General features: G+C 39.1%; 1 protein-coding gene across 8 annotated transcripts in view; it reads left to right on the plus strand.

Moving 5' to 3' along the window:
* Nucleotides 1-16,334, plus strand: part of Marchf1 (membrane associated ring-CH-type finger 1) — a 698,633-nt gene extending 682,299 nt beyond the window's left edge. For 7 of the 8 annotated variants that reach the window (XM_090354229.1, XM_090354230.1, XM_090354231.1 and 4 more), the window contains 2 exons: nucleotides 7,163-7,310; nucleotides 15,239-16,334. In XM_090354229.1, the coding sequence (XP_090210355.1) occupies nucleotides 7,163-7,310; nucleotides 15,239-15,537 (447 nt within the window). In that variant the 3' untranslated portion in view covers nucleotides 15,538-16,334. Of the gene's footprint in view, nucleotides 1-7,162; nucleotides 7,311-12,580; nucleotides 12,643-15,238 lie in introns of all 8 variants that reach the window. The other variant, XM_090354232.1, reaches the window with a different exon arrangement.
* The last annotated feature ends 5,540 nt before the right edge of the window (nucleotides 16,335-21,874 follow it).

The following is a 21,874-nucleotide window of genomic DNA, read 5'->3' on the forward strand; positions in this document are numbered from 1 at the left end:
AAAGGAACAGTGCAAAGTAATGGAAAGGATCTCAGATCTCTGAGAATCCAGTGAACATCCACAGGCTTTCACCAGAAAAAGTTAAAAAACACACAATATTCTGCATACCATTTAAAGAATTCATATCCTGTTAGAAAGCACCAAAAGCATCTCATCTCTACACAAAAGACATTCTTTATAAATAAAGGTTAAAAAATGGGAATATAAATACCAAAATTATGTTCCAGTATAATATATTTAGCCAGTTATTCACATTTGGTATCAAAATCCTCAAAACTAATTTTAGTTATGGAACTAAAACACTACTTGTTTCAAAGTATTGTTACATTTAAATCTTAAGTCAATACTTAGGTTAATGTTTTACTAGCTGTCATTTAAGATGAAGTAGTGTCTACCTGTATCAGATTTACTTCAAATAGTTTTATAACTTAGAGACTCTGACAGTAAAAGAAAGAATTCAGCCCAATCACATTATACACAATATTCAGATATCACATTGCTCTTAAACTAGGGAGGAATAAGATGATGCAAGAAGGAAAATCAATAGTAACAATGGGCTGACAATAGAATTGAGGTTGAGGTTGGTACAGACAACTCAGTGTTCTAAACTGAAACTAATTTTGTGTGCTACTATCCAAAGGAATATTCTAGAAAGATATTTCTAGACACACACACACACACACACACACACACACACACACAAACACACAGTATGATTAGGAATGTGATCAAAATCTAAGCCTACCGTCTCTTACTAATGAGCATTATACAGTCTCTGAATGAACCATACAATATTTCACAATTTCAACCTTAATATAAATTTCATGGAAACAGAAATCTTAACTATCTTCTTTCTTAACACCTAGAACAGTGTCTGACACTTTAATAATTAGTTCTTCAATTAAAACAGCCAACTAATAATTTGTTGCACTACCCTGAGCACCTTAGATTGGATTCCTGGACCTCCACTAGAAAAATAAGACATTTCTAATGAGTCATTTCAAAGGTCTTTCAGGCTTCAGATGAAACTCAGGAGCAAAGCACTTAGCTAGCCTGTCTATACCCCTGGGTTCAATCACCAGCGATTAAAAAGTAAGAATCTTTCTGTCCTAATATTTTCATTCTCTATGATTCTGCTTGTTGCATGGGAAACTTCCTTCCAGATGGTGAGGCTACAGTGATCCTCGCAGATAGAGAGGAACACTGCCCAGGAAGGAGGCCTGTATATAATGGGTCCCCAGTAAAGAGACCAGAAGAATGTGTATACAATAAAAATAACAGTGAGAAATGGGTTATGTCCGTTCCAAGTATCATAGTCGCAGGCTTCAATTTGTAAGGAAGAGAGAATCATCTGCCTTAGGATTTATGATTCAATTATTCATTTTGTTATTTTCCCCTAATGAAGTTATCTTCTCTTGGATACAGAACTACTGATTTGTCTGTGCAGAAGCTACTGGCTTATCTTCCAGAGGATATGAAATCATATTTCTCACTAGCCCCTCCAAGAGAAAACAGACAACCATATATTGGTTAAGATTTTTTTAAGATTGTTTTTCTTAAGTACATCTGCTCATTTCTTTTCTACATGATAATAGCAGTTCATTCGGAAACAGGATTTTGTTTGGGGGGTTAACGAGTGAAGGAGATACACGTGTTCACTCTTAGGAAACAGTGCTAGGTGTTACAGTGCCTCTTTAAAATATTTCCCTAACCCCTTTCTTAGGAAAGTATTTGACAGTCTTCAGCATAGATAACAATCACTTGCAGTGCATATTAAGTGTATAGATTCTGTCAGGCACACACTTGTAATCCTAGCTACTCTTTGGAGGCTGAGATCTGAGAATCATGGTGCTAAGCCAGCAGGGCAAAGAAGTCCTGTGTCTCTTATGTCCAACTAACTGCAAAAAAAAAATGTGAAAGTGGAGCTCTGGCTCAAATGGCAGAGCACAAAAGCCCAGGGACTGTGTCCAGACCCTGAGTTCAAGCCCGAGAACTGGCACAAAACATTAAAAATTATTTTAAAAAGTAGATTCTTTAATTGTATTTTATTGTTAGGGTGATGTACAGGGGGGTTACAGTTGCATTTCTCAGACAGTGTGTAGATTACTTCTGGAACATTGCTAAACTTCTCATGTTTTTGTCTCCCTTTCCCTCCTCCCATCCGCTCCCAATCATTTTGTTTCGCCCTTTCCCTTTCCTATTTCAAATAAACTAATAAATGTATATACAATATACTAGATAACAAAGTCAGATACAGTAACAACATGAGATAAACCATTAAGGGGAAAAAAAGAAAAAAGAAATAACTTCACATACTATATTAAGAACAACAATCACAAAGATAAACCTCTTGTTTCCATATCCTAGACTTAATTTTGCTTAGTCTTATCCTATATAGCCATATGTACTTTATTTGCTTTTTCTTTCATTCCACAAAATATTCTATTTCACACACACACACACACACACACACACACACACACACACACACACACACACACACAAAATCCCAAGTGGAGCTGTGGCTCAACCATAGAGCCGTTATGCCCTCTAGTGGCTGACTTTATTCAGCATCTAGATATTACCAATTAGGGAATCTCATCTATCATAAAAACTTGACAGGAAACAATGATTGATTTTGCATTCCTAAGAGTTCCTCTTTTCTTGCAGAGAAGCTTATTTGTCATTTTAAAAAGAAATCTGCCAATTGCCTACAGTATTATCTTTACCCAAATGTGAATATCAATTCCTCCTTCCCCCAATCCTAACTTAATATGTGCATGAACTATTGCAAGAACGACAATCAGATATTTCTATTTAGACTGAATACTTAAGAGATGAATCTGGACATAGGAGGCATTGATCTCTGTTTCCACTTTCAATTTCCTTTGACTATGCATCCTAACTTCTGCTAGTGAAAGGCTATTTCCTCTTACTCCTGTTACCAAGAGAAGCACAGAGGCTGCATTCATTCAGAGAACACACCACACATTCACACACACACACACACACACACACACACACACACACACACACATGCACTTGTCCTTTCAGATTGGAACGTGTAGAAAAGATGTCAAGGAATTATTATTGTTGTATTAAAGTAGAAAAGAGCTAGAAGTAAAAAAAAAAAGATTCTAGCAAATTACAATACACTCACAGAATATTCACAGAGCATCTAAAGTTTTGATTCTTAGCCGGGGAATCCATGTTTGTCATCATCTTCAGTTCCATGAAGGGACAGATTGCATCACGTTTAGTTCCTGATTTGTGTTTGTTAGCAAAAGCCTCAATGAATCTGTGACATTAACCAGTGTCCTTTGTCTGTATTACATCACAACTTTTGTGTTTCTCAACTATCATCAAGTTTGTAGAATTTCAAATTTGTAACGTCTAAAATCATCAGATTTCTCTTCAAGTGATCTTAAATGCATTGTTAGGAGGAAAATTATTTAAAAGGCACAGCCATCATTGGCAATTTCTTAATATCTTAAAAGTTATTCCTCCTAAATATTCAGGTTAGTGGCTCCATTCTCAAATGGTGTTGAAATGGTAACTTCTGCAATTAGATTACAATATGCCTTTATCTGAACTAAACAATACTATGAAGAGTAAAATTAAAAATTAAATTGTTTATTTTAGTGGCTAATGTGCTAACTCAAAACCATTTAATTTTAAACCAATTCACTGGCTTTGTGACTTTTCTCAGCCAATCTGAACTGTTTTATCACAGGCAAATAGCCCAACACGGTCGTTGATTTCTTCTTCTCTCTGGACTAGTAACCATTTCATGGCAAAGGGTGACGAACCCTGCTTCTAGTACAGACTTCCCAGAGGCCACTTCCCTGCTCTTCCAGGTGTCATCCAACCTTAGATTGCAGTGGTATAATGGAAGGATTATGAAAACCCATCTCAGCCCCTGTGGCCAGAACTTTCCAACTTTGGCACCTTTGATGTGGCATCTCCAAAGATTAGATTTCTAACAAATTCACAGGGTGACTCTTGGAAAACTATTCCACACTCTTTGAGAACTACTATTTCCTAGAAATGAATTCTCCAGAGACTTCTCCAAGACAGCAAGTCCCAGAACCTGTGAAGGTCATACTGACAACTTTCAGCAATGAAGGCAATGCAATAAATCATAAACATGTTATTCTAGGTCTTGTTGTATTTATACCCGACACACCCCTTCAATAATATGACAAGGTGGATCAGAAAAAAATTAGACAGTTAAAATGTGGGTTTGCATTTGTGCTGACCTAGTGACCCAAGAAGCTGGGAGCTCACGGGTGACTGGCAGGGGACTCCTGGAAGCAATTCCTTAGATGGCCTCAGGATGGCTGCTGTTGGGACTTTGCGCCACCTTGTGGTGGCTTCTGGTTGTATCTGTTCACAAATTCTCTGATGATTCTGAATCCCATGACTTGGAAAACAGAAACAGAATTGAGCTTTGTGCTGAAACGGTTTAGCCAAAAGTAGTCATTGCCTTGTGTGTTCATGTTGTGCAAATAAGCAGCCTTGTTTCTTCACACATACAAAAAATTAAGTATATTTAATTAGGCAACATTTTCAAATTTGTATCCCAGGACAGGATAAATGCTGGGAAATTTCGCAGAGACAATGTTTGCATTCATTTCTACTGCAATTCACAAGTCTTTTCGCAGAAAAACAAATTCCTTGTAGATTTCTGAATAAATCAGGGTTCTATTGGATTCATTCCATTGTTTCAAGGTTTCAACAAGAAACAAACAAAACAGGGAACAAAGACCCAGAAAATATAAAGCCTAAACCAAGGTCCAAATGTGGCTTGACAGGAGGTGCCAGCATTCTGTGAAACTGATTTGCCAACCTTTGCTGCTAGGCTTGATTCTCAAAGCATGAAGAAACATGAAAGGGCAGGAAGAGGGGGTAAGATAGTTTTTTGAACAGTGGTGGCCTGCCAAGCTTGCTTGCCTGCTTCTAACCCCCTTGGGGCAGGGAAAGGAAGCTACTCTCTGTTTGCCATTAGTGCGCCTTTCCACCTCTTGGAGAGCTCTATATGCTTCTTTCCCCCTGAGGGACTTCCTGACTGAATATTTGGCTGTTCAGGGATCACAGGAGCAGGGAAGTCGGTAGTCTTCTGACCCCGCTGGTGGCCTTAACGGTGGGAGCTCTGCTTCATCAGTTCCAAGCCACTGGTTTGTGTTTTCTGAAAAGCCTTGCTGGAAGAGCCAAGTGCCTGGGTGATGCTGGCACTGAAACTGCTCTGAGAACCCAAAGGACTCAAATCTCTTCTGGCTTTGCTACATCCATAGGGCTAACACTAGTAATGTCATCTGTCAGGTCATGTGGGGACACAGGACAGGCATTGTTTAAGAAGATGGGTATAGGGATCAAATGTGATGTGAATTTTCCAGGTAATTGTCTATTTATTCCATAGACACTCCTTGAACGGTTTTCATTGCTATCGTTGAAATAATGTGGAAACTGTGATTGGATGGAAACAGAGGAAGAAAGATGAATTGTTAGTTTGTTCTCATAGATCTCTGTAAGATAATCTCTGAGGTCAAGAAGGAGCCAGTAGGGGATACTATTTACAAATAAAACTTTGGGATAATTCTAGACCATTTAGGGTGTTCTGCAGACCCTCAAATCTGGTCCACCCACATGTCTATAATTCCTGAGCCAAAGATCTGATTTCAAGGTCAGCTGGGTTTAAGTAGACCCTGTCTCCTCCTTTCACCAAGAAAAAAAATCAGATCAGGTTTTAAGGATTCTGCTCTCTTAAAAGTTAAATTGTACTCTGTTGACCCTCAGACTGAAGAGGAAGGGTATGGAACATCACTTGATTCTTATTGTTGGAAAATTCCATTTGATTAAAAAGTAGCCGAGAGCTCCAGGAGACAGAGCTTTGTTTTCCTTCCTCACAACATGATGCTCAGAACCGACCATCGCTAGCCAAGACTGTGCTCCTTCAGCTCGCAAGTCTTTTCCTTGAGACTGCGAGATGATTTCTGAGAGTCTTTCTGACAATTGTGACTTCTCTGTAGCTGGGAAGAAAGCATGACAGGAAGAACATAAATGACCATTCTCATTCCTGGATGGAACATGCTGATGTCTGCAGAGGTATCTTTTGCCATTTCTGTGGTGGAAATAATTTCAATGCTATCCTCTACCAAGAGGATTAGAGAAAAGCAGTCCATGTCTGAACACAGCGTGAATCCTAGCAGGATTAGCCTAGCCCTGAAGGTAGCCATTCTCATGCCCAGACTTCCTGTCATGACCCTACTATAATCTCTTTCCCATGAAATGAGGAACAGGAGCCCCAAACCACTGAATGATCCCATTTCCATCCAAAGCTGGTGACAGATCCCAACTCTGACCATCATGACACAGATGGTGTGGCTCTTCCACACACTGCACTGTGCACTGTGTTGCTGGTGTAGAGGAGCAGGGAGGTCTTGGGAAGCTGTAAAGACCTCGCATCAGCACGACAGAATTGTATAAAGAATCATCGGTTATGAAAAACTCATACATGAACTCTACATATAAAATAATCCCAAAGTACTTTATTCATACATGAAACAGAGTAATGAAACCATTAACATAGTTTAGAAGGGAGGAAAGAGTGTAAGACAGAGTCATGGGAGGGGTGGATTTGAGCAGAACTCATTATATGCATAGATGGATAAGTCACAATGAAAGCCCTTTGCTAATAAGAAATTTCCACTTGAAAACAAAGAGTATGCAAGACTGTGTCTGGTTATATAATATCCCAAGGAGACAGTGTTACCTATTTATAACTTTTCACCATGAAGAAATGATGGGAAAGAACATGCAGGAAATGTTCTCCAACTCTTATACCGTCTTACACCTATCCCACTCGTGTTATTGAATGACACATCGAGTGGGAAAACAGAGATGCCTTGCTTTACTTCATCTGGAGAATCAAAAAGAAATACTTTGGTACCTCTTTTGTCAACTCTAACTTCTACTTAACAATCTACAATGACTTCCTAACACACCAGCCAAAGTCTTCTTTGACTATTACTGTGTCACGCAAAATGACCCCCAAATTGTACTATTTTCTTTCCATGAGTGTCTATGCATGTCTGGGAGGCTAAGTGCCTGGGAAATATTATAGTGATGAGCCGGGTTTTGTGTGCTTTCTTTCTAACTGCAGTGGGAGAAACTACACATGACCACCAGCGAGAGGAGGAAAATATTCTGCTCCGTCACGTTTCACATCATCGCTATTACTTGCGTGGTCTGGTCTCTGTACGTGCTGATAGACCGGACAGCGGAGGAGATCAAGCAGGGTAATGACAACGGTGAGAGCATGTCCTCCTGTCCTTCTCCTGGTTTCCTCACCTAGCAGCTAGCGAGCACTGCACAGCGCAGCTGGGTCTCCATTGAGGTTTCTAGGTGGGATACTGGAAACAAAAGCCCAACAGTCTCAGTGGGCCTTTCCTGGCTAGGTCCTAGATTAACTTTTACTCCAAAGCATTGACTCCATGGGGCCCCAGGTGAAGATGGGCAGTACATAAAGTCTATGGGAACCTTCCCGTGGAGAAGCACATTGGTGATGTTTACCCTTCAGGGTTTTGAGGGTCTTGAGGATGGGGAGGACCAGTCTCTGCTGGTCATAAAAGACCAATAGGTACAACACGTGAGACGCTTCCAAGTCTTCTTTCTTTCGCTCCCTCGTTGTTTCCTTCAATATACGAAAAGATAACCTTCTCCCAGAGAATAAACTATGCTTTTCTAGTACTACAGTAAGATTTTGTAAAGTAGATTAGCAGACTGGGTTAGAGTTACAGTCATGCCCAGTTTAATCATGAACAGTAGCATCAAATTTGAAAATATTCTTCTGTTAAAATGGATAAATCAGTTAAAATTGAAGCAAAGAGTCAGGTAGACTGGGCACACATGGAGTGCCAGCATTTAGGAGCTGAGGGCAAGAGGATCGTGAGTTTGAGGCTAGACTGGGTTACATGGCAAGACTCTCCCTCCCTCCTCTTCCCCTCACACACACAAATAAAGACACAAGCAAAACAAGAAGAAAAATGGCTACAGACTAATTTTGTATTTGCTTCTGAAGATATCAGTTCTGAGATATGTAGCCTAAATAATAAGGTAAAGCAGTAAGAAATCTTCCCTCACACCCCAAGAAGGTAACACTGTACATTTGTGATACTAATAAAACTGTCTATGCCTTTTCTCTCCAAGAACAGAAAACTAAAGAAGGGAAAAGATGGGGTAAAGTGAGAGGAAAAGAAAAAGAAAAATGTGTTGCCTCCTGTGTGGTTTCATCCTGTGCTTCCAGTCTTTACCTGATGGTGGCAGAACTGCCCATAGTTGTGGTGGCTAGGATAGCTTTAGAAAGCAGAGAGGCTGAGAGACGGAGAAAGGGAACATTCCCCATACACTGTGAGCACATTTTCTGTGATTTAGGGAAGGAGAGTTGGTGTCAGGCTTACAGATCCCACCATTCTGTCTGAAAGAACAAAAATATTGCTGGGAGTAAATGCTCAAACAATAAAACAAAAGCAAAAACAAAAAACATAAGTGGTATAAAGATTGGATGGGGTCTTTTGTCATTGTTGGGTTTTGTTCAGTAATAACTCATTTATACACTGCATCATTTATATTAAACTACACTTTTCCCAAGGTTGCTTGTTTTTAAATGCTATATTACATCTGGAATAAATAAATGCACCATAGATTTTTCCTTTTAGATGGATGCACTGTCCGCTACCTTAGTCCTCAAATGTTTCCCTAACAATCCAGGGAAGACCTGTTGGCTGGAGACCAAGATACTGCTCTTACTCACATGCTTGATTTAAAGCTCTGGGTTTGAGAACCATACATTTGATTTGAGGTGACATGGCTTCATCTTCTTCCAGTGGTTAGCCTGACTTGGCCTGGCTCTGGAGCCTCTATTTATGGAGGGAAGATGCAGGCAATTCTCCTACTGACCACTAGAGGCAGCATCACGTTTCCTGGACATGCAAACCTCTAAAGTCACTTCTGAGAGAAAAGCACTCTTGCATTTATTTTATCCATTGTGCTTCTAAGTCACATGGGAGCTGGGATTATTTATTATACAATAAACAGTTAAATTGTCTCAAATTAAATTGCCACCCAAATAGCACCAGAACCCAAGAAACACAAAGCTCTTCTATTTTTCTGTACACTGTTCTAGTTATTCTTACCACGCAGGTGTAGACAGTATGTGCAGCCATTCCCACATGCAGCAGTAGGTGGCAAGTGGTGGGGGCAGGTTCTGGGGAGAGGCAGGGAATCTCCTCCCCCACTAGAACAGGTTCATACAGTGAGGCCTTTGAAGCTGGCTGTGAGGGTAATTTCTTTGTGATGTTACCTCCAGCTCACAATGCACCTCAGCCAGCCCATGCACCTACTTTCTTCCTGAATGTCTTCCTTGAAGGTCTTCCAGGTACCCCTGAATGCCATGTGTCTAAACTCATAGTTCACTCCTACTTCTCACTCTGAAAACATGGGAAAGATATCATCATATCCAAAGCCAAATACATATATTCAGCTTTATTCCTCTTTCTCCTCCTCTTCCTCCTTTTACCCCTCTTCTTTCTTCTCCTTCTCTTCCTCATCTCTCTTTACCTTTTGCTCTCTCTCATTCTCCCCTCCTTTAAATCACTTACCAAATCTTACATATGTCTGACTCATAAGACCCTAGAATCTATTTAATTGCTTCCCCACTGACAATATCTATGTGCAAACTCTAATTTGTTTACTCAGAAACTGAAAACGTTTCTTGTCTAGATTTTCTCGACCCATGATCAATAATATAAAGATGGCAAATTACAAAACCACAAATCCAATCAAATTCAATTTCCTCTTCACATATGAGATCAAGCCCCAGAACCAACCACAAAAAAATTAGTGTCATGATGAAGGACTTTATGTATATGTGTGTACACATGGGGGGGACACGGGACTTGAATTCTGGGCCTGGGCACTGTCCCTGAGCTCCAACTCAAAGCTGCCACCCTACCTCTGGGCATGGGCCTTGTCCCTGAGCTCTTCAGCTCCAGGTTCCCACTCTACCCCTTGAATCACAGCACCACTTCTGGTTTTCTGGTGGTTAATTGTAGCTAAGAGTCTCATGTTCTTTCGTGCCCAGAATAGCTTTGAACCACGATCCTCAGATCTCACCTCCTGAGTAGCTATGATTTACAGGCATGAGCCACTATGCCCAGCTCGAGATTTTTAAATTAGAAAGCAAGATGTCTGTGAAGGAGCTGAAGCTGAGACCATGCTTACAGAGCTGGACACATGTAACATCCATGGTGACCTCTCTGAGCAACGATGCTAAAATTGTATTTGAAAACTTGGTTTCTAACAGGCTCGTTTCAACTCCACTTTTCCCTCTCATTGTACACTGTTCTGAGGCTGCTGGCTTTTAAATGCTATATTATGATTTTCATCTTTCTCTGGTGTTGAAATGCTGATTCTGAATTTATTTTTAAAGCTATTGGGGAACACTGCATAATTTACAAGATAACAGGTTTTAAATCCATCTTGAAAACCTTCAAAAATATATGAAGGGGAACAAAGTGTCCTTTTCCACTAGACCTAAGGTTGACTATAAAGCGGCAACATCATTTGAACTGTAATGACAATGCTGAGAGAAAACGTCATGTGCTTTCAAATGCTATTTTCTTTTAGATTAAATTTGTTGGATGCCTTAGACCTCTCCCTCCCCCCTCTACATATACATATACATATATATATATATATATATATCCTTTACTGGCTTCCTCTTTGCCCTGTGGCAAGCCCCACTTACCTCAGAACTAAAATAGATGGTACTTGAAACCCTGATATGAATTCCCCAACTTGGGTAATAATTGTTCTTCCTGCCTTATCTTTGCATGTGTTAATGAACACTTCAGTATAGTATTTTGTGTAAAAACAAGACAATAATTTGAAAGAAATGGCAACAACAATTTATACTACAATTTGAGTATGTCCTCTCCATTAATTTGGGATTTGTGTCAGATTTATGACTATTCACATATGTGAATATTGGAAGTAGGAATCAAATTAAAACGTGAAGTTCATTTGTTTCATATGAATCTGTTATACTTATCCCTAAGGTAATAACGTAATTGCCCTGTGCCACAATCCGCCTGGTGAGGTAGAATCTCCCACTATGACACTATGTTAGTGCTCAATAGGTTTTGAATTTTAGAGCATTTGAAGTTAGGAAGCCCAACCTATATTAAGAGATGGAAGGGGCAGATAGTAAAGTTATCCCAGAGTTATTCAGAGAGTTTTTAGCATTAGCAACATCTTGAAAAGATTTGCCAGCTGCTGATGAATCAGTAAATAAGAACATTCACAGAAAACCAAAAATAATACACTGTCTCTGGGTAGGTGTCAGAAGGCCAGGACCCTAATTCTGTCTTGGTTACTTACTGGCTTGAATATAATGACCTCTTGTGAACATAATTTCTATGTTTGGGAAACTACAAATGTCAGATTTTGTGTCTTCAATTGGTTCTTTGTATGCTGTATATGCCAGAATTCGATTTTGTTTCAGGTGAATTGAAACGCATTCAGATAAATCATACAACTGTATCATATGTGTTTATCCCCAAAGAATATTACCAATGAAGCGAATTAAGAAAATGATAGGTGAAATGGCTGGTATTCTTTAATTTATTCAACTAGAGAGACGCAACCAGGGAAGAAGGAGCGGAACCATCTTACATACACACATTTCCTTCTGCGGGCACAGTTTATAACTCTGTATAACTTAAGTACTGAGCCCAAAGCATTCCAATGGAACAGTGAAGTACTTTATATAAAGGTGTACTGTCCCCACATTTGGTGAGTCAGGCTGTCTTCTGTTTGTAGAGTTGAAATGGCTTTCAGTGCATTCCGGGTACCTCCAGTCACGTGCGCTGAGTCAGCAAAACATAGTGGAATTCTAAAGTTGGAAGAGAACTTACATAGCTTTGTTTTAAACGAGAATTTAAAGTAATATACTCATTTCCAGCTATGTTATAAAACCCAGTGGGGATGTTTTGGTTCTTTCACTTAAAGAGAAAACAGGAAAATGAGATAGCCCTCCTAGACTCTGGAGGTTTCTATTTCCTGGAGTCAAGGTGGAATTCCCAGGCTGAAGCCTAAGGACATTAGAAAGAGCTGAGCAATAGGCAACAGGGAAAGTTCTGTTTTACTCTACAGCTCAAGTAGCTGGAGCGATGTCACATTCAAATCATTCATATCATGGTGATCACCATTTATAGAACCCTTTCCAGGTGCCAGGAACTTCTAATTCAAAGGATGCAAAATAAGAACCCCATAATCTGAATAAATACTATTTTTCCCTTTTTTCCATCTTTTGCTTGTTTGGTTTTGGGGGTTATACTTTCTAAAGCAACTGCTTTGCAACTGAACTACCTCCCAGCCCTAGCTCCATTTTTAAATGTTGCAACAGTTGACGTTGGTGGCAAAACAACAAAAACAAAAAATCCCAAACTTAGTGATTTAAATCCACAACTATTCATGTAGCTCTTAGTTCTGCAAGTGAGCTAGGTATTTCTTCTGGCAGGGACTGGCAGCAGGGCTAGCCCCACTCATGTTACCTGCAGACAGCTGGTGTTTTGTATGTGGGTAAGTAATTTACAAATTTTGGTTTTAAATTCTTTATATATAGTTAGTTTTACGTGGACACCTCAGTGTCTCCTGTTGGCTTTTGTCTCCGTCAGAGTCCAAGGATCTAGAAAGAGCAACTGATTTCTCTTCTGCTGTATTGTCCCTTGTTCATTAAATAACATTTTCCTATAACTCATTCACTGATTTCTCTGTTCTGGAAACACTGTACTTTTGAGAAGTTGTGCAGCATTTTGATTTCTCCAACTCTAAGTTCTGAAGCATTCAACAACATCGTGAAGGAGCGCACTAGAGTATCATGAGCCTTTCCTAGAAAACCTATTAGCATAGTTTTTGCTTTGGGATGGCATAATTCCAAGTACTAAATCACATAAGTGTAATTACAAAAAGGAGGCCTGGAAGAAATTAATACTCTAAATTGAGAACCAATTGCCAATCCTTGTGAAATTAGTGTTCTGAAATGAACATGAGCCAATTAAATTTATCATGAAAGATAAGGTTTCTATTTCTTACCAAAACAATGATAAGCAAAGTATCTGCCCCCCGAAATTCCAGTCCAAGAATTTCCAAGCAACATTTTCCATTAATGCATAGGAAATAGATAAAGGTACAGTTTATTTCTTAACCTATGGAAACTTCAGTAGAAAGCATTCAAGCACAAAGGCAACAGCAGAGACAGTTCCGTGAGCTGTTCCATAAATGAATCGATGACTGAATTGCCTGAAGTTGTATTCTCTAAATTCTTCCAAACTAGAAAGTAGAGAAAAGCCTGTACATTTCCCAATGTTGGCTACAGCTTTGTAACACAGAGAGGACAAAAGACTCCTTAGGCTGTACAAAAGCATCCTCACAAAGTTAGACGTTTTCCTTCCCTTGTTTACCTCTGTCTTTTGTTATTTTGTACATTCTTTCCTCTTTGCAAGAGACAGCATAGAAACTAACACAACAACACTGTGTATAAAGGCAATTTGGTAAGTCTCAATAAAAGCATACAACTGTGTCTTAGAGATGAAATCCAGTGCAGTTTATTTCTAGTGAGTTTTACAAGGTTAAAAAAAAACCTCATAACCTCATAAAATCTTATTACTTTCTTCATTAACAATAAAAAAATCTTACCCACTTAATGAAAGGTAAGAGAAAAGACAGATTATTGCCTAGCATTTGATCTATGAGTTTGAACCCAAATGGCTTTTGTATGTGCTGTTAGGAGAGACTCTCCACACTACATGCAGTCCAGAGACGCAGTGTAAGCTTTGCCTTCCCAATAACATCTGGATAAAGGATGTGATGGGCTGAGTAAACCAACCAGAGTTACATAATGAAAGAACATGTCAAGTAAATTCAGAGAGATTCCCCCCTCCAATATTTCAAAGAAAGAAAAGTAAAGCATTTTTAAAAGAAACAAAGACAAAAGTTTGTGTGCTAAGGTTCAAAGGAGTCAGACTTAATGAAAGATCTGTTTTCAAATGGCAAAAACATGGTCAAAATGACCATCATTAATCAGATTGCATTTGTTTGTTCACAGTGTAAAGTAAGCATTATCACAGGATTAGCATGTCCAAAAAATTTTTGACACATCTTGCAACTTCAGCTATGTGAAACCCCAAGAATAGCATTGTCCTTGCTGGTGAGTCTGGGTTTATAAGAAATGCCTGCTCTTCTTGAGAGAAGAAATAGACAGGAAACATCATTACTTCTGATTACTCTTAGAACTATAATATGCTTCCACATGATAGAAAAAGGGCCTGGTGAGGGCTTGCTTTCAGAAGAAAAAAGCAACTATGACTAGTAAAAACATATAAGTAGTATAGTTTTATAACTCTGCTCACTGTGACAACAACAACAACAACCTCCAACTGAAACCATGGTGTGTTTGCATCTTGTAATTTGTTTCCATTTCTGTAGTTCCTTTGAGAGTTCCCTCTGCTGAGCCTTTTCCACGACAGCCTCTCACATAAAGCATCGGTGACCCTAAGATTGGCAAGTGTACATTGGATCATGATATAGTAAACATTTATGTGTGCGGTTGTTGTGAACTGATTCATAAACTGGTTTATTTTGTCACAGAATGTCAATTTCTTGTAATGATGGAAATTCAGAGAAAATACAGACATGCAAGTAATGGATGCTTGTGAGTGTTATGATAAAAATGAGTAACTGCATGTCTTCAGTCAAGAAATTCTCTGATAGGAAAAAATGTGCTGATCGTAAATCTTAATCCCCTCTTGCTTAGTGTCTCTGACATGCATGTGGCACTCATGACTTCATCTGCTTAAAAGTATTTTAAATACTAATTAGGAATAAAATTCAAAGATGGTATCCACAATCTACCACAATTCTCACAGCACATATTTGGTACTGGGAGAAATGAGATCGTTTGCATTAACCAATGAGAATGTTTCCTCATCTGTAATTTTAATATGATCTCTTTAGGTTATTTGAAATAACTCAGCTCATTTTGGTTGCACATTTTACTAGCTATTAAAAATATATTATCAACATCATGTAGCAGACAGGTATGCTCTTTCAAAAAAAATGGGAAAGAAAAAAGGAGTTAACATTGTCTCTTTTTTTTTCTTGTCTTCCAATTTCTAAGGTGTCCTTGAATGGCCATTCTGGACAAAACTGGTTGTAGTGGCCATTGGTTTCACAGGAGGTCTTGTCTTCATGTATGTACAGTGTAAAGTCTATGTTCAGCTGTGGCGCCGGCTGAAGGCCTACAACCGTGTCATCTTTGTGCAGAATTGCCCAGATACTGCCAATAAACTGGAGAAGAACTTCTCTTGCAATGTGAACACAGACATCAAGGACGCTGTGGCAGTGCCTGTAATGCAGACAGCTACAAATCCACTGCCACCTGCAGAAGCAGGGCCCCCTGAAGTTATACCTGTTTGACGGAACTAGCTGGGAGTTTCTTCACTGAAGGATATCTTTCTAGCCCTCAGCCACTACACACATTGCAAGGGATACTGCATTGTTCACTCCTTTATCCTCTCCCTTCTCCTACTGACTCATTTTTTCCCCTTACTTTGCTCAAAGAAAAAAAAAAGAAAGGAGGAAAAAAATTAATCAACTGACCAGGATCCTGTGAAGCAGGGTCAACAGTAAGATGTGGAAATGAGAAGTTTTCTGGAGAGCATTTGCTAAGACAATTAAGAAGCAGTGGCATAAGGATTGCTTCTAGGCAATGATGAATGACTGACTCGACTTGACTCTCTTCAGGGTAGCAGGAGAAGAGTTCAAGAATACAGACTTGAGTTGTAATGTGTGTTTCTTCTTAAGGTTTCATATTGTTAGCCATCTCAACTGGAAATAACAAATATATTTGGTCTCAAGCCTGAAATTGTCTCCTTTATCCCTTTCATGATGGAAGCAAACTTGGAAGATGTTTGATAGACTTTGACAGCTGGGTTTATGGGTATAGCGATGTCTGGTATTTTGATAGATGCATGTTTGTTTGTTTTTTAAATGGATGCAAGATACATTTGAAAATAGAAACATTTGGAATTATGTTTAAATCACAAACAAAAGATTTACACTGAAATTGGGAGGTACACTAGCCTTGTTTGATACCCTCGCCCAAGTTGAAATCAGTTTCTCGTCCTGTATTTCAAATACAGTGCTGTCCATAAGGCAGGAGCTATGTATGCAGGTGACACATGTAAATTTTGAATTTCCTAGTAGCTGTTGAGCACATGGGTAGCTTATGCCTGTAATCCTAGCTACTAAAGAGGCTGAGATTTGAGGATCGTGATTCAAAACCAGCCAAGGCAGGAAAGTCCCTGTGACTCTTCTCTCCAAAAAATGACTAAAAGGACCGCAGTGGACCTGTGGCTCAGGTAATAGAATGCTAACCTTGAGCAAAAACTCTGGGATAGTGCCTGGGCCCCTCTGTCATAAACAACCCCCCCCCCCACACATGCACATCCACACAATTTCCTAGTAGCACCATTAGAAAAAGTGAAAATAGGTGAATTTTGATAATTTTATTTAACACAATATATATATGATTTTATGTTGTCAGTGTAAAATGTTATTGAAATAACTTAATACTTTTTTACCAAGTCTTCAAAATCCAGTATGTATTTTATAATACACATCCACATTATATTAACTGAATTGAATAGTACGTCTCTAAAATTAAATACTAAGCCACTACTTCATTTAGTCGTTGAATATTTCAAAATAGCAGCTCAATCTGTTCTTTTACTTAAAAGCTTTATTTAAAGGTAATAATTTTTTTAAAGCACTAGTATCCTGGTTTGAACTAAATGAAATTGACATTTCTCTCAAAGGTGAATACAACCAAAAGTATAGAAAGATTAGGCTTGTTGTAAAATTAACTTATTTGCTATGATACAGCAATTATGGTAGGGAAATAAAAATTAAATATTTTATTATTAATTTAAAGGTGTAAAGATGTTTTTTAATCCACAGATGTCAACTTGACAGATGACTAATTATAACCAAGAATCTAGGCCCTACTTCCCTGGCTCAGTTCAACAGCAAAAATATTCAGCAGGTTCCATGGTGTGTAAAACTTTAGGTTGTTTAGGACACCATGGTGTATTTCATACAGTCATAGGAGATTTGAATATGATTGTTACTAATGTGAGCTAGATTAAGAATTGTTACCACAGCAACTTTTGAAAGAACAATGTTCTACATACAACATTATGGGCTGTCATATTTATTGTCATGCAAGGGGCAGAGATGCCATAAGAACCAAAGCATGGGTACTATGTTTCACAAGCCTGGCTATCACCTCAATGCACTTTGTAATTACCAGTGTATGCATTTTTTACAGATTAACAAAGGGAAAGGGGTGAATTATCTTTTAATGAAGAAACAATATAAATATTAGCAGAGGTTGACACTGATTCCAAAAAGGCCCATTCCTAGACATAAAGAATGGTAGGAAAGGGAGAAAGGAAGGGAGGCAGGCAGGGAGGGAGGGAGGGAGGGAGAGAGAGAGGGAAGGAAGGAAGGAAAGAAGAAAGGGAGGAAGGAAAGAAGGAAGGAAGGAAGGAAGGAAGGAAGGAAGGAAGGAAGGAAGGAAGGAATCAACTCTGTGTGTGTGTGTGTGTGTGTGTGTGTGTGTGTGTGTGTGTGCATGTGTATTCATGTGTATATACAGGAGATAAATGTAAAGTATTCAGTAAGGAAAGAAAAGGCTTAAAACTCATGTTTCTAAAAATATGCAGGGTATGGAATAGATAGACCAAGAAAAAACAAGTGGAGATAACTAGACTGGACCAAAAAGTCATCACAAAGAAGTATGTAAGGGGATATTCCTTCAGCAAATTACAACTTTGTATTAACTTCCTTTTAAGTTTCCATTTCAAAGAAAACACACACACACACACACACACACACACACACACACACCGCACACACATGAATAATAGGGTTTTGTGTGATTTTAAAAAAATGGTCCCCAAGGAACTAAAGCTGATTTTATTTTACAGTTGTTTAGCCAATTGAAAAACAAATGGTTTTCCAATATGTTGTCGGCAAATATTCCTGGGGAGAAAGTCTAGTCACCATCACACACAAAAAATATTGATTCCTGTTTTATTTGTTCAGGAATAAAAAGCATTATTTAGCTTAAGTACCCTAAAATACTTTTTTAAGCAAAATAAAGCACACCTCTTATTCACAGTAGGAGATGACTGGCTATAATAAAACCACTCTATCCATGGGTACATTTAGTATGCAATAAAATATTCTAGAGTAAAAATAAAGACAAACTTATTGCCATATTAATGATAAAGGATAAAAATTATGCTTTGGAAACTACACCTAAAATGTTGTAATTGACCGTTACAGGCTTGGCTATAATCAAATGGGAAGATGCTGCAGTTTCCTAACAGCTTAAAACCCAACATTTAATTCTGTCTTGGACCTTCAAAACTCTAAACTGGATATTACTTTTAAAATTTTCACAGCAACAAATTTCTTTACAAAAATATGATGTCTACGGCTCAAGCAATCTAAAATAATTACATTCATTCAAAACCTACTGCTAACTTTTCTTTTGACTTTCTATGTAGCAGTGGCATTCTTGCCCCCTTCATGCAATGAGGATTTGGATTTGTGATCACGATATATTTTGTTGAACTGATTTGCTGTTTAACAAGAAAGATTGCTGTACAGAATAATAATCTCTTAGTGTAAAGAATAAAGCTAAATTGAAACAAACGCCTGAATTGAAAAATGTTACATGCATTTGTACCATTAGTAAAACCAAATTGAGGTCGCTCTTTGGTTAATTAAAAATGGTCAATTTTATGGTATTGAACAAAAGATTCAACTAAAAAGGAATAATATTTGAAGTTTTGTAAAGTAAAACAGAAAGGCAAATAAATTTAAGCACACAAGAAAATGAAAAGTAAATAAGTGGTCCCAATAGCCTGCATACAACAATGCAGAAATTGAAGGCATCTTTTTCAAACGCACCAGCATTAAAACTTACTTATAAGGAGCCGCCGCTCTATGTGATTATAGTCCCTGGAAAACGGTCTCATTAGTTGTATTTCTAATTTTGCAAAAGACTCGAGTATTACCCTTCAAACAGATACTTTGGCTGGAAAAAGAAAAAAAAAAGCTCATTAGTCAGTGTCGAGTGGCTCACACCTACAGTACAAGCTACTCAAGTGGCCAAGATCTGAGGAACACAGTTCAAAGTCAGCTTGGACAGGAAAGGCCAAGAGACTCTTATCTCCAATTAAACACACTCCACGCTGGAAATGGAACTGTAGCTCAAGTAGTAGAGTGCTAGCCTAGCCTTGAGCAAAGAAGCTCAGGGACAGTGCTCAGGTCCTACATTTGAGCCCCAGGACAGGTGCCCCTCCCCCCAAAAAGCTCATGAACATGATATTAAGAGAAAACATAATGAAAAATGGGAAGATTATTCCATTTGCCGGACTAGTTACTTTTCCTTGCCTTGCTAATGAATATTTTGGAACAAAGAAAAAGTCATCAAGCTTATTATTATCATTATTATTGTACTTGTTATAGAATAATTGTGTAAGGATTATACTTTAATTAAGAGAGATGAAAAGTTTTTTCCCTTAAATCAGCCCAATGGTGCTATTTTACCTATCAATACAGTTCACAAGAAGTACTGTTGTTTTTGGGCTTCAGGGTTTCCTCCACATTTGAAGACAGCCCATTCTGAATTTGGATATCACATTAAGACAAAGAAGAATATTAATTATTTTAATGGTGTGCAATTTTAGAGATTGGGCATTTGTACTTTTTCAGTTTTACATAATTCTCTTTCGTTACCAACTTACTGTTTGTGAACAATGTATGCTCAGATAAAACTAAAAAAAAAATAACTGTCTGTGAAAAGACTTTGTATATTAAACAAGTGATTCAAATCATTGCTGTAGCTTCTATATGTTTTGCCTTTATCCTAGAATTTCTGCGTGTTTGTATTTTACTTACCACAATCAAACCCCTTTAATACTTACGGTGTTAAAAATGGAGTGGGATTTGGGGCAGGACCTGAGCATATGTGTAATTGTTTTAAAGTAAATATATACTGGAAAACCTTGGCTTTTATCAAGAAGAATAAATCAATGCATTCTCCCACAGAAGTAATATAGGTAGAGCATTCTCCCACAGAAATAACATAGGGGGACTTTCAAAAATTATTTTTTTAAGTTTAAGAACTATCACAGTATGTCCTATTAGATTTTCTTGTACATATATATATATATATATATATATATAGAGAGAGAGAGAGAGAGAGAGAGAGAGAGAGAGAGAGAGAGTCGGTTGTGGTCCTGGGTGCGGTCCCTGAGCTCTTCAACTCAAGGCTACCATCCTTCACCTTGAGCCACGTCCGGTTTTCTGGTGGTTAATTGGTAAGCGGCTCACAGACTTCAGTGCCCGGGCTGACTTGAAGCCACAATCCTCTGATCTCAGCCTCCTGAATAGCTAGGACTACAGGTGTGAGCCACTGCGCCCAACTTTATAATATTTTAATATAGTTATTACTATTACAGGTCACTTGTACTCAGAGATTAAAAATTAGTGGATAACTATATGGATAAAAATTAATGAAGCTGGGCTCTGGTGGCCCACATCTGTACTCTAGCTACTCAGGAGGCTGAGATAGGAGGATCATGGTTCAAAGCCAGCCCAGGCAAGAAAGTCCCTGAGACTCTTATCTCCCATTAACTAGCAGAAAACTGGAATTGGAGCTGTGGCTCAAAGTGGTAGATATCTAGCCTTGCATAGAAAAGCTTGGGGATAGTGCCCAGACCATGAGTTCAAGCCTCACAAAAACAACAAAAACTTATGAAAATACTATTCCTCTAAAAGAAGTTCGATGATAACACACTGCTTAAATCCTTTTCCAAACACACAATCTCTTTCCCTCTCCTCTTTCTCTCCCCCTTCCCCTCCTCTCTCTCTCCTCCCTCCTCTCTCTCTCTCTCTCTCTCTTCCTCTCTCCTCTCTCCTCTCCTCTCTCCCTCTCCTCTCTCCTCTCTCCCTCTCCTCTCTCCTCTCTCCTCTCTCCTCTCTCCTCTCTCTCTCTCCTCTCTCTCTCCCCTCTCCCCTCTCCCCTCTCCCCTCTCCCCTCTCCCTCTCCCTCTCCCTCTCCCTCTCCCTCTCCCTCCCCCTCCCCCTCCCTCCCTCCCTCCCTCCCTCTCCCTCTCCCTCTCCCTCTCCCTCCCCCTCCCTCCCTCCCTCCCTCCCTCTCCCTCTCCCTCTCCCTCTCCCTCCCCCTCCCTCCCTCCCTCCCTCCCTCCCTCCCTCCCTCCCTCCCTCCCTCCCTCCCTCCCTCCCTCCCTCCCTCCCTCCCTCCCTCTCTCTCTCTCTCTCTCTCTCTCTCTCTCTCTCTCTCTCTCTCTCTCTCTCTCTCTCTCCTCTCTTGCTCTAGCTCTCTGTCCCCTAGGGCTTGAACTCAGGAGCCTGGACACTGTCTCTGAACCTTTTTGCTCAAGACTAGTGCTCTGCCACTTGAACCATGTCTTTGGTTCCAGCTTTTTGCTGGTGTATCGGCAATCAGAATCTCATCCATGTTTCTCCCCAGAGTGACTTAGAACTGCAATCCTCAGATTTCAGCCTACTGAGGAGCAAGAATTATAGGTGTAAGCTACTCTTGCTTAGCAAGAGCCCTAAATTTGAATCTTGAATCAGAGTAAACAGATCTCCTGGCCCCATGAGCCTACAGGCCTTTTCACTAGTCTGACAGTTTGTATGAATTCAAACTTCT

The sequence above is a fragment of the Megascapheus bottae genome, chromosome 20, assembly GCF_031878675.1.
Source record: "Megascapheus bottae isolate mThoBot1 chromosome 20, mThoBot2.hap1, whole genome shotgun sequence".
Lineage (NCBI taxonomy): Eukaryota > Metazoa > Chordata > Mammalia > Rodentia > Geomyidae > Megascapheus > Megascapheus bottae.